Source organism: Castor canadensis, chromosome 6, assembly GCF_047511655.1.
Source record: "Castor canadensis chromosome 6, mCasCan1.hap1v2, whole genome shotgun sequence".
Classification (NCBI taxonomy): domain Eukaryota; kingdom Metazoa; phylum Chordata; class Mammalia; order Rodentia; family Castoridae; genus Castor; species Castor canadensis.
Window position 1 is genome coordinate 67,741,660 of NC_133391.1, and position 12,641 is coordinate 67,754,300.

At 35.5% G+C, this 12,641-nt stretch overlaps 1 protein-coding gene across 1 annotated transcript in view; it reads left to right on the plus strand.

Annotated features, from left to right (window-relative positions):
• Chsy3 (chondroitin sulfate synthase 3) overlaps nucleotides 1-12,385 on the plus strand; it is a 258,247-nt gene extending 245,862 nt beyond the window's left edge. The window contains exon 3 of the mRNA XM_020151115.2: nucleotides 1,734-12,385. Coding sequence (XP_020006704.2) covers nucleotides 1,734-3,296 — 1,563 coding nt within the window. The 3' untranslated portion in view covers nucleotides 3,297-12,385. The remainder of the gene's footprint in view (nucleotides 1-1,733) is intronic.
• Nucleotides 12,386-12,641: the final 256 nt, after the last annotated feature.

Consider the following 12,641-nt stretch of genomic DNA (forward strand, 5'->3'; position numbering starts at 1 on the left):
ACTTAATTTTTTTTCAGTACAACTTGAAATCTAGCTTGTTTGGGATAAACTTGAGTTCTAACTTGACTGACCATAAAATTATGAGTCATTAATTTGCTTCATTGGGTTCTTCCTAGACATTACTGTTTTTCAGCATTGAGTGTTGCTATGGAAATATTGTGACAAGATTTACTTTGTGCCTATTTATCACCAAATTGCCCACCTTCCCCCTTGGCCTGGTTGCACATAGATATATATCTTCCTTTACTTTAAGGGAAATATGTCCTTTAGTCATTTATAACTGTTTTATCTCTTAACATGTATTTTAAATATGTATGTGGAGATATATACACACATGAACTTTTAACTTGTATTTTATATTTTTATTATTTTGCTGAATTCTCTCCCTATATTTTCTACAAATCTCTTTCATGAGATCTACATGCAATCTACTTGCAATATTGCTGTCAATTGTTTTATATTTTTCTCCTTTTTTTCCTTAGCGCTACCAGTTTTCTTTTTGTTTCTTTAAGCTCATTCATTGATTTGAGTAATTATTTTGAGTGTTTGTGTTTTCTTCAATTTACCTGATTTGTTTTATTGGCACTAATACGTATTCATTTCCCCTTATTCATCAGTTTGTTTGAAGAAAAGTCATGAAAGCTGAGACTACTCACCCTCCTCTTTTCCTCCTCCTTGTCCTCCTCTACCTCCTCCACCTCTTCTTCATCTTGGTACTTATCTTGATGGAGGTCTCTTGATTACTTGGCAAAGGAGTAAGAATCAGCTGGCAGTGTGAATACTGATCTCGTAACTGTGTTTTTTCTCACTTTTATTTCTGAGTTAGTGAATTTTTTCTAGACTAACAGAAAGAATTTCTAATTCCAGTCAAGCAAGACTAATTGTATGTGATTCTTTAGACCAACATCTATATCAATATAGTTTTTGTTCTATCTTATCATGCCAAAAATGTACTGTGCAATAATGGTATATCAGGATGCTCATAAAAATTCAATAATAGGCAAATAGGCTATTATTGCCATTCAAAGCAAGAGGTCATTAGTTTTGCTTCTCAGGGTGAGCACCCTTTTACAGAAAATCCATTCTGCTTCTTTCTTCTCTGTGATCTGTTTTGGGATTATGAAAATATTCTTGTTTTCATTGATAGTATAGATTTGCTTCAGAATGAGTAGAAGAACAAAAGGTAATTTACTTGAAAATACACAGATGGTGGTTAATTTGCAGTGTTTGCGCCTGTGAACTTGACATTTATGAGCTCATTCACATATACAAACTAAAAACGACCTCACAGAAGTCGATCTTAAAATGATGGTTACTAGGGGCTGCAGCAGTTAGAGAACTGGGAAGAAATTGTCAATGGATACAAAATTTCAGTGACATGGTAGGAATAAGTTCAAGAATTCTATTATATAGTATGGTGATTATAGGTGATGAGTGGATGTTAAGCATTCTCATCATGAAATAACTGTGTAAAATAATGTATATGTTAATTAACTAGATTCAGTTATTCCACAATGTCCTAATACTTCAAATCATCGTGTTTTACATGACAAATACTTTATGTCACTTTTCAAAGTTATAACTAAATTTTATTTAAATATAAAATTTGCAAACCATTTTTATTATGAAATACCATATAAATAAATTATATTAACCATTTTAATTTAAATATTTGTTATTGCTGGTTTTCTTTTTAAATTAGACTAACATTCTGATTTCCTCTTACTTTCCAGATGCAACAACTGTTCCATGAAAATTACGAACACAATCGGAAGGGTTATATCCAAGACCTTCACAACAGCAAAATCCATGCAGCCATAACACTTCATCCCAACAAAAGGCCTGCATACCAATACAGATTGCATAATTACATGCTCAGCCGCAAGATTTCTGAGCTTCGCTTCCGCACCATCCAGCTCCACAGGGAGAGTGCTTTGATGAGCAAGCTCAGCAACAGTGAAGTGAACAAAGAGGATCAACAGCTGGGTGTGATGCCTTCTTTCAACCACTTCCAGCCTCGGGAGAGAAATGAAGTGATAGAATGGGAGTTCCTGACGGGAAAGCTCCTTTACTCAGCTGCTGAGAACCAGCCTCCTCGTCAGAACATCAACAGCATCCTAAGAACAGCGCTGGATGACACTGTCCTGCAGGTGATGGAGATGATCAATGAGAATGCCAAGAGTAGAGGACGGCTCATTGACTTCAAGGAAATCCAGTATGGCTACCGCAGGGTGGATCCCATGCATGGGGTGGAGTACATTTTGGATTTACTACTCCTCTACAAAAGGCACAAAGGAAGGAAACTGACTGTGCCAGTGAGACGTCATGCATATCTCCAGCAGTTATTCAGCAAGCCTTTCTTCAGGGAAATGGAAGAGCTAGATGTCAACAGTCTTGTGGAGAGTATTAACAGTGACACTCAGTCATTTTCCTTTATATCTAATTCTCTAAAGATATTATCTTCTCTTCAAGGGGCCAAAGACATGGGAGCACACAATGAAAAGAAAATACACATTCTTGTTCCCCTCCTCGGAAGGTATGACATTTTCTCAAGATTCATGGAGAACTTTGAAAACAGGTGTCTTATCCCAAAGCAGAATGTAAAGCTGGTCATCATCCTTTTCAGCAGGGACTCCGGCCAAGATTCCAGCAAGCATATTGAGTTGATACAAGACTATCAGAACAAGTACCCTAATGCAGAAATGACCCTGATTCCTATGAAGGGAGCATTTTCCAGAGGTCTTGGTCTAGAAATGGCTTCCTCTCAGTTTGACAATGACACTTTGCTGCTATTTTGTGATGTTGACTTGATCTTCAGAGGAGACTTCCTCCAACGATGTAGAGACAATACAATTCAGGGACAACAGGTGTACTATCCCATTATTTTTAGCCAGTATGACCCAAAGGTAACGAATGGTGGAAATCCTCCCACCGATGATGACTTTGTATTCTCAAAAAAAACTGGATTTTGGAGAGACTATGGCTATGGAATTACCTGTATTTACAAAAGTGATCTTCTGAGTGCAGGTGGATTTGATACCTCAATACAAGGCTGGGGACTGGAAGATGTAGATCTCTACAATAAAGTGATTCTATCTGGCTTAAGGCCCTTCAGAAGTCAAGAAGTAGGAGTGGTGCACATTTTCCATCCAGTTCATTGTGATCCTAACTTGGACCCTAAGCAGTATAAGATGTGCTTAGGATCCAAGGCAAGTACTTTTGCCTCGACCATGCAATTGGCTGAACTCTGGCTAGAAAAACATTTGGGTGTCAGGTACAATCGAACTCTCTCCTGACAGTCCAGGCAACACATATTGCCTTCTTAAAGGGGAGTTTACCTCATTGTCGGTTGTTGTTATCTTTATTTTATTATTGTTATTTTATTGTTATTATTATTATTGTTATAATTTTATTTTGTTGTCATGGTCTTAAACTACTCCTGGTTGCTTTACAAAGGTTATTTGTTGATCTCAAGCAAGAAGAGTCTGCAGTTCACTGATTATTTCAGAGTTCTACTGAAGTCAATATGTGTATTACATTTTTATAACTTTATTTGAGATTGAGTTAAACCATGGCAACCAAATGACTTTTGAAGCTCATTCATCATGAGAGACAGCTTAGAAGATTGTTCTCTTAGGGCTTAAAGATGCAATATCGACCTTTATTTTGTTTGTCAACTTCAATGTGATACAGATATTTACTGGTGAAAAGGTACCACAAAAGTGCTTTATGCTTCCTATGGGGAAGGGACTCTGTAACATAAACTTGAGTTTTGTAATTTATACACGGACTTAAATATATAGACAATAATTTTCTTCATCTTTAGAATTTTTAAAGTAAATGAGCACCTATGATTGTATGTTTATTTTTTAAAAAAAAGTTTTAAAAATTGAGGAGTTTGCTCCACAAGCAACCGGTACTGGCTACCCTGGTCTTATGACAATTATGAGCTCCTCAGAACTGTCTGCTATAAATGCGAGTGAACTTTATTTTCTCAAGGAAATATGATTTAATTAAATATTCATGTACATTTTAGAAGCTTTATGAAACAATGTCCTTCATTTGCTGGCAAGAAGATAAAATATGACAGAACCTGTTTATTTATAATAAAACACAGGTATAACAATATTCTTTTTCAAAAACACTGAAAATTTTTGCTGTTTCCTTTTAGTTATATCTAATGTGTTTCTTAAAGATTGCATTCATCAAGACATGCTGACTATACAGGATGGAAAAGATAACAAAGGACCACGGGTAAGGTGTTTGCATTATTGTGCTTTAAAGCCTATCCTTCATAAGTGATTAACATGAGTCCCATTATTTGGGACAGACTACCACAAGGCCACATAGAATTTGTCCCAGTAATAGGTTCCTAACAACTACTTTTAGTGAAGATATTTTCAGTGCTTGAAAAAATAGCATTGTTTAATATTGGAAAAATATGATGGAAGTCTCCTTGACTAAACATATAATCTTAATAATGTCAAATTCATTAGAAAGGAATTAGTGGTATTTCAGCAGTTAAAATGTTCCTCTTGACAGGGCCAGCAATTCAGAATTGACCTCTGACCTGATGTTGTCTCAGGCCCTCACAAACCCTCTTTAATAGCTGATTTTTCTACATTACATTAGCTCTTTTGCAGATTTTATTTTCTGAGACTGCAAATATATTAACCTTCAGTTACTGTAGACATTTGGGAAGATTTATTACTAAGTAGTAATTATTAATTTTTTGTTAATGAAGAAAAGAAACCAAGATCTGCTCTTTTCTTTAACTTAAACAAATGACATGAGAGAACTTTACTGAGGAATAAGTGGAAAGGCCTAGATTAAGGCATTCCACATCCAAGAGTTGGGAGGCAGCTGCCAGGGGACGAAGTACCATTCTCTATCATATTGATGGAATTATACTGAAGAAGCACAGGATTGCAGAGATCTTTTTGACCTGAATTACACATACATAAACACACTATTCTAAAGAATTCATGTAGATGCATCTAAAATCTGTTATATAACTTTGCATTAGCGTTCCATGTGTTTTTTTCACACAATGCAATATTCCCTGACTGAAAATTTAAGGGGCTGATGTTAGCAAAATTGAACTTTTTTTTTTATCTATATAGTAACTGTTACCTAAATCCTTTAGGTTGAGTGTAACCAGCAGCACAATGTATTCAAGCACTGTATGTATAGCTTACTTGATATTACCTTGTTTGGATAGCTATAGATGATCTGTTAAAACATTTCCCTAGAAACAATTCCATCAACCTTAAGCAGCAACTTATTGATAATGCATTGTTCACTCAACACCACACCTTGCATTTTTCTTCAATTTTTCTTTTAAGTTTAATCCTCACAGCAGCTCTCAGAATATTGCTAATACTTTATTCATCAACAGATGAGGAAACTGAGACCTTTGGTGGCTGAAGAACTTATCCCAATCCCACACACTTGGCATGCTGCAAAATTGAGGTTTGAGCAAAGGCCTTGTAAAAGGGAACCGTCTGTCTTTTCTGTCTCAGTTGTTGACGGGTGAAGAAAACAATGGGAAACAAGATCTAGTTGATACCATGGATGTGGTTGAGCCACCATGCAGCTTGCTTCTGCACCCCCATTCTTTCTGGATAGATTAGTTTTCTGGTGTTTGCTCACCTAGAGCTTCCATGGGCTTTATTCTCAGTCTTCTCTCACTTTGCTAGATCCTTTGTGCAGCAATGTCCCAGAAAAAGGAATGGTTTTTCTGTCCATCTGCTTATAAGTCAGCATGCTTCAAGCAGGTGAAGACTTTTCAAAATTTCTGATGCCACCAGCTGACTTTTTATACTGTCTCAACCAACTGAGCACAGAAGCCACCCACACAGATGAATATCACTGCATAATGGCTTGAGTGTTGAGGTCTCGTTACCCATTACAAGTTTGGCATAAGCAAACTTTCAGTACTGAAATACTTCTGAATCGAAGAGGTAAGTCCATTATGACGAGTTAATAGATTGGGAACTAAGGGATGGAATGCCCATATGTATGGACTGATAATCCAACCAAGAAACTGTGTGCTCACTGGAGAGATCAACCATAAAGTAATAGTTTTTAAGGATAAGAAATCTGGAGGTCATCACTAGACAAAAACTCCATGACTGAGGCACTCTGGTTTTATTTTCAGATGAACCTGCAGTAGTTCTGTCTTCTAGCAGTAAAGCCCAAAAGACAAGGTTCCTTTCTAACTGATAAGAAGCTTAGTGTTGAGCCCTCATTTACAGTTGACAGCCTTGTCCTAGAGAAAATGTTCTAAGGTATACTTGTATCTGGAGATTTGCTGTTCCCTTTCTCTTTTTTCCCTACCCAACAAAAAATTCATTTTTAGAGGCAAAACATACTAAGATGAGTCTCAAATAGCCAACAAAATATTAGTAACTTCATTTTGACCTTGATGATGAAAGTAGTATGGAGAAAACAAAGCCTTCTACACATTTCATGTTATGTGGCCAAGCTACCACTATTTCCCTGCCACCTCTAGCTCTATGTGTCACTGCACCTGCAAGTCATAGGAATCTACTGATATCTTTAAGAGGGACCTGTAAGTGATCTGGAGACTTGCCCACTTAATCTCCAATTTGTGCTTAATTATTGAAGACACATCTCTTTGGAAAGTAGTCTGTGATTATGAATGTTACGAGGTGAACTGACAAAATGATGTCTTTGTGGATAATAGAGAGTTTTATTATCAGTGCTTACTACTGCTGACTTACCTGCCTTCCCCTTCCCCACTCTTATTAGCATCCTAATCATTTCAAGCATACTGTATTCTGCCTGTTCAGGGGTCTATAATTTTCAAACTGTCAGCAATAGAGTCCAGGTAGAGTCTCTGAATATGCCAGTGTGGTTCTGTCTCTGTCTGCTCCACAGACTTGGTCAGATGCCAACCATACTGCCAAGTTTGCTGTGACAGATGGTGAAGATGATGTGAGACACCAGCAATGATTCATGCCCCCAGGTGGTGATATAGTCAGCATCTGCATCAAGTAGCAAACCACCTGGCGCTACATAGAGATGCCAGGATATTCTGGTGTAAATTTCAATTTGACATCCAGTTGTCCATTTCTCTCTTCAGTTCTGATCTTAAAAGCCAGAGACTCATGTGTGGGGTGTCTGAGTCATGTCTACTCCATGCAGGATTTTATTTCAATCAAAATCAATCAATACATATTATATCTGTAGGTTGATAAAAAACTGAGATTATTGAGTTTGTTGCTTTTATGTATTATACATTTTTGCTATTCCATTTCCACCCAGCCTCAGTCTTCTTTTTATTTTTAATTGTATACACTAATAGTATAGTAGAGGTTTATTGTGACAATTCCATACATGCATATAGTACACCTTGAACAAGTTCACCTGCTCTATCAGTCTAGAGGATTTGGTAAACATAAGGTTAGAATCACAAAATTTTATATAAAAGAGTCTTATAAAAAGAGAGTCTTCCAACAGAAACAACAGCAGCAACAATAAAATTATACTACTTATTCTTATTTGTAATGTTAACCAATTAGCAAATATTTGTTGAGAACTTGTTAGTGGAAAATGCTCTAAGGTAGAAACTCTGAGACTATGAATATGTGCACTATCTGGAAGCACATTTCTCAATGCTATCAGGCTTCCTTCTGTGGAGTTGTTTTCCTCTATCTCTCTCAGTTCTTCTTCACATCCTGAGCTCAAAACTCTCACAAATATGTTGCCTTATTTTATTCAAATGGAGAGAAGTATGCATATAAATTAACAGAGACTAAGATTGATAGCTGAATTTCAAGTACAGGAATATGATTCTTCCTCAGTGTTTTGATTCTTGCATCAAAAGGTTCATCTCAACAGTGGTCAAGATTAACTCAGGACCAAAAGTTCATATAAAAGTTGATATGAATACACCCAACCTTGGGGTTTGCCACTCCCCCTGATAACTTTCTGTACCTACACCACCAAGCATTCTGCCACCATAACTACCCTCAAATTTATTCCCCTTTCCTTTCTATCTTCACCAAAGTGGCTCTGACACCTATTTCTAAAAGCAAACCCTTTGCAATAAATAAAATGTTAAAGACATAGAAAGTACACTATTTTCTTCTTTTTCACTTGCCTCCTCATTTTCACAACATTTCAGTATGTTCATGACCTCCTTTTCTTTTCAATATTTTCCATTCATTTCTGTGCCACCAGGTTTTCTTGTGTGTGTGTCTTCCACACTTAAGAACTACTTGGCATAAGCTATATGCAGCTTAGACTACAAGTTTCTGGTATTGTTCTTGAGAAATTACTACTGTATAACTCATGAACTTGAATGATAATGTCAACATAAATGTTTTAACTCTGTCTTCATTAGCAACCCAGGTCTATGTAAAGCATTTTGGAATTTATTGACTCCCCTTGTTAGCTGACTATAATCCAGAAGCTTTTATATGTCCTCTTGAATATTTAGACTAGCAACTAAAGTCAGAGGTATTCAGAACTCTTTTATTCCTCTCCAGTCTCCCCATTTCTTAATTAATCTGTTCAACCTTAAATGCAGAATTTAATGGAAAAAGTAATGCATCAAAATATCTGCTGAATTACTTATTCACTCATTTGAAGGAAGAGACTTCATGAATAAATCTTAATGCATAATTTTAGAAACTATTTTGCTTTTGAAAAGTAATTAATATTGAAAGATATCAGTTTATATGTATTACATGTTTTTCTGGTAACCCGTTATTATTATATTGGGCTCAAGAATGTCAAATAATTATGTTTTGCATAGTTATTACTGTTTTCCCAATATTAATAATATTCATGTTTTCATGTTCTATGTAAGACAAGCAGGCTTCTTTTAATTAGCTTAGTAGCTCAAAAAGAGCTTGTGATTAAATGATAAGAAAATTATTATTGGTCATAATCATCATTCTTTTATATCTGCCCCTTATTCTATGTGCAGTTAATTTGATGAAAGATCACTTCATCTCCAAACACTTTTCATATTTGTAATTTCAAGCAAGAAATAACTTTAGTAAGGAAAAGAGAAAATCAAAAGCATATATTTATGTTATTTGGTTTATTACTATAACAGCAATTCTTCATTAAGTGCTTATTTACTGCACTGTTACTTAGTAAACATCTCCTTTGAGTTTCATCAAGTTTAAAATAGGAATAATTATCTCCATTTTACATATAAGCCAAGTGAATCTGAATCTCAAGATTCATTTTGTGCTCCAAAAATTAGAATGTATGTATTTAACCAGGGATTCAATCCAGTTCAAATGAATTTCGTCCACCTGAAATAGATGGACCCAGGTCATACCTGTCCACTGTCCGCAGTAAGTCAGGCAGGATGGAGTGTGCATTTACCTTGCTGCCTTTAAAGATTCTCCAGAGCATTCTTTAAGAGGGATAGAATATGCATTTACATAGGTCAGTGATGCAAAATACTTCTAGCAGAAAGGTTTTCTTCTTCCTTCCTCTATTCTTTCCCTCTCTCCTTTCTCACTTCTTTTGCTGAACACACATACACTTATGCCTTATTTGAGACAATGTGCCAAGATAGAATCTCATATTGTTCATACCCTGCCTCGGTAACATCAGTCTCTAGTAAATAATTTTCCCTAATGCCATAATTCGTGATTTGCCCACAGTAAAACTGAGAATTAGTATATTATGAAAAAGAGACTCCCAGATAGTGAGACAAATTTCTACAAGAAAAATTTAAAACTCCATAGAATGCATAACTTTTGGAATGAAATCACATGCTTATAGGTTTTTGAAATGCATAATTCACTGTGTTTATTTCCTAAATAAAATTTATCCAACGTTTTGGTTTATGCTTCTAGGATGAATGAGTCATTGTTTCTACTACTAGCTGCTGATTATTTCTTAAATTTATTATTTTATCTTTATATTTAATGAAATAACTTTTGACTCTGGGTCATGTGGAAAACATCGAATCATTTTGAAACAAATATTCTTGGACAATTCATAAAAGCACGTTTTGGTAAAGAAAGTATAAGTTTAGTTGTGAGTCAGTTGCAAGCATTATTTCTCTGAGAATTCTCTATTCAGAAAAGATATTTGAGTGCTAAATTCCTTTGCAAACATAACTTCTTGGAAACTGGAGGCCTACTTCCCAAGGCAAGGACCTCCTCAGAGCACAAACTTTTATCTTAGGTGAAGATACTCACTGTTCCACTGCTAGAAGAAAATGCAGGCCATTCACTCACATCATTTGAATCATGATGTTAATGTGTATTTATCAGCCATTTTTAAATGGTAACATTTTAACCTGTTTCACCCACAGAAACTATTATAGTACATTATGTAAGACATCAACTAGGAAAACTTATGAAAATCTAGATTCTTGAAAATATGCATCAATGATTAAAGATCAGGCTAAAAAGACAAAATGAAATGAAAGTGATGAGAAGTATACAATATCTAGATCTTATTCCAGTTGTATGATTATTTTTTAAGTCTGCTGAATGTTGCCACCATGTATGAACTATGCAGCTGAACTAGAGAAGTAGTAAAAAAGGCAGCATCTTTTAGGTAACCAATTGGAAAAGTGAATAGTCACAGCTAACTGCTAATTAATTAGCAAACTGCTAATTGCTATGGATAATCCACCACAAGCTTGTTTATATATAAAAAGAACTGGGTTATACTAAAGGCGTATTGCTTGATTATGCCTTCACCTTGACCTTTGTTACCTCCAAACCAGGTCTGTCTTCTTCACTATAGCATGTAACCACCAAGCTTCCCAGAAAACTTATCTGCCAATCTCCTTTTCTTGTTCCTACTTTATCCCACACAGATCATATTCCTCTAGACAACATCCCTTCATGATGAGTATATAAAATATGGGTGAATAATAGGTTTTTTTATATTAGTTACATCATTGCATCAAATCTATAATGAGACTCAAGGATGGCTCTCCAATCACAGATCCACACACACACAAACTGTGTCTTATGACAAACTATCACTGTGATTTTCTTCAAGTTAATTTTATTAAGAACTAGCTATTAGAATACTGGGACTTGCCAGGGTTGAAGATGCAAAGTTGGCAAAACCCACACCTCATCCTCAACCATCTCATCCATTCATAAACGTGCCATAGACAGTTTTCCACATCACTGGTGACCTCAATCCTTTCTCCCAAATGCTGATAATATATAGTTTGGTGTTTAGTTAAACTTTCTCGTGATTTTTTATTTAAAAACAAGAAATGATTATTTTATCTGAGTGATATTTTCCAACAAACATCTCTAGCTTTATTAAGTTTTTCTCAGGTGTTATAGAAACAAGAATAAAGGTAGAAACATGATTAAGTAGACTCAAGGAACACCAAACCCTATAAATGAATCTATCATCATCAATCATTTATCTATCTATATCTTAACAAAAAAGTATGAGGTTTCTGACAGAAGTTAGACTTATTATTAGCTTACTGAACAGGTTTTATTGGCTTCTTACACTCCAACCCCCTATTGGGTGGTGTGATAAAAGCCATAGGTACCCAGTGTGCTGAAGACAGTAGGGAGATCTGTACCATAGAGAGCCCTCCAAATCATGAATCTCTGAACTTTGATAGGAAACCTGGCACAATTGTTCAGACTCCTCCCAGGAGAATGAAATATCATATCCTTCTGATATAAACAAATCCTCTGTGTGGACAGACAGGGTTTCCAAACCCAGTACACTTTAAAACCTACAGAAATGGTTCCAAAGAAGAACACTCTGAATCTCTCCCTGCATCTAAATTTAACTTCCAAGGTGTGCTTGCTACTCACTCATCTTCTAACCTGGTTGTGATCACTCTCTACTCAGAAAGCTCAGATCATGAAGACATGAACTGTTCTCCCTCTTATGAACAGCTCTTAGCATTTTGATGGTGTGTGACAGGTGGTGACAATCTCTAGAGTATGAAGGAGGTTCGCTGTCCAGTTTGGGCACAACCACACTTTTCTTTGTTTTCTTCTAATCCTGGACTCTCAGGTTGTGTTTCTCCCTTCCCTGCAATTCTGTAACCTGTCAATAATAGCTCATAATTTTTTTTTTGTCTTTTGAGATGTTTTATTTTTTTATTGTTGTACAAAAGTTCTTACAATATATCAAATATATCATGGTTGAATTCACCCCCTCCATCATTCTCCTTTACCCACCACCCCCTTCCTGGAATGATATCAACAGATATCATTTTTCCATTTCCATACATGTGTATACAGTATTTGCATCATATTCACCCTCCTTCACCCTTTCCCCACATCCACCTCCCCCCACCCTTTACCAACCCTCCCAGGCGAGACCTGCCCACACTCCTTTTCTCCAGTTTTGTATAAAAAAAGAATAAATGACATTTTTGCTTGTTTAAGATAGCTACACAGGAGTTTCCTTGTGGCACTTCCATGTATATATATTACATATATATATATTACATATATTACTGTAATTACACAGTAATATATATTTATTTATTATTTATATTTATATAATAATATATATTACATATATTACTGTAATTACACAGTAATATATTACATATATTACTGGACTATATGTATTATAGTCCAGTTTGGTTCATCTTTATTTTTCTTCTTTCTACTTAGTCCTTGCTTATGGTGATTTCA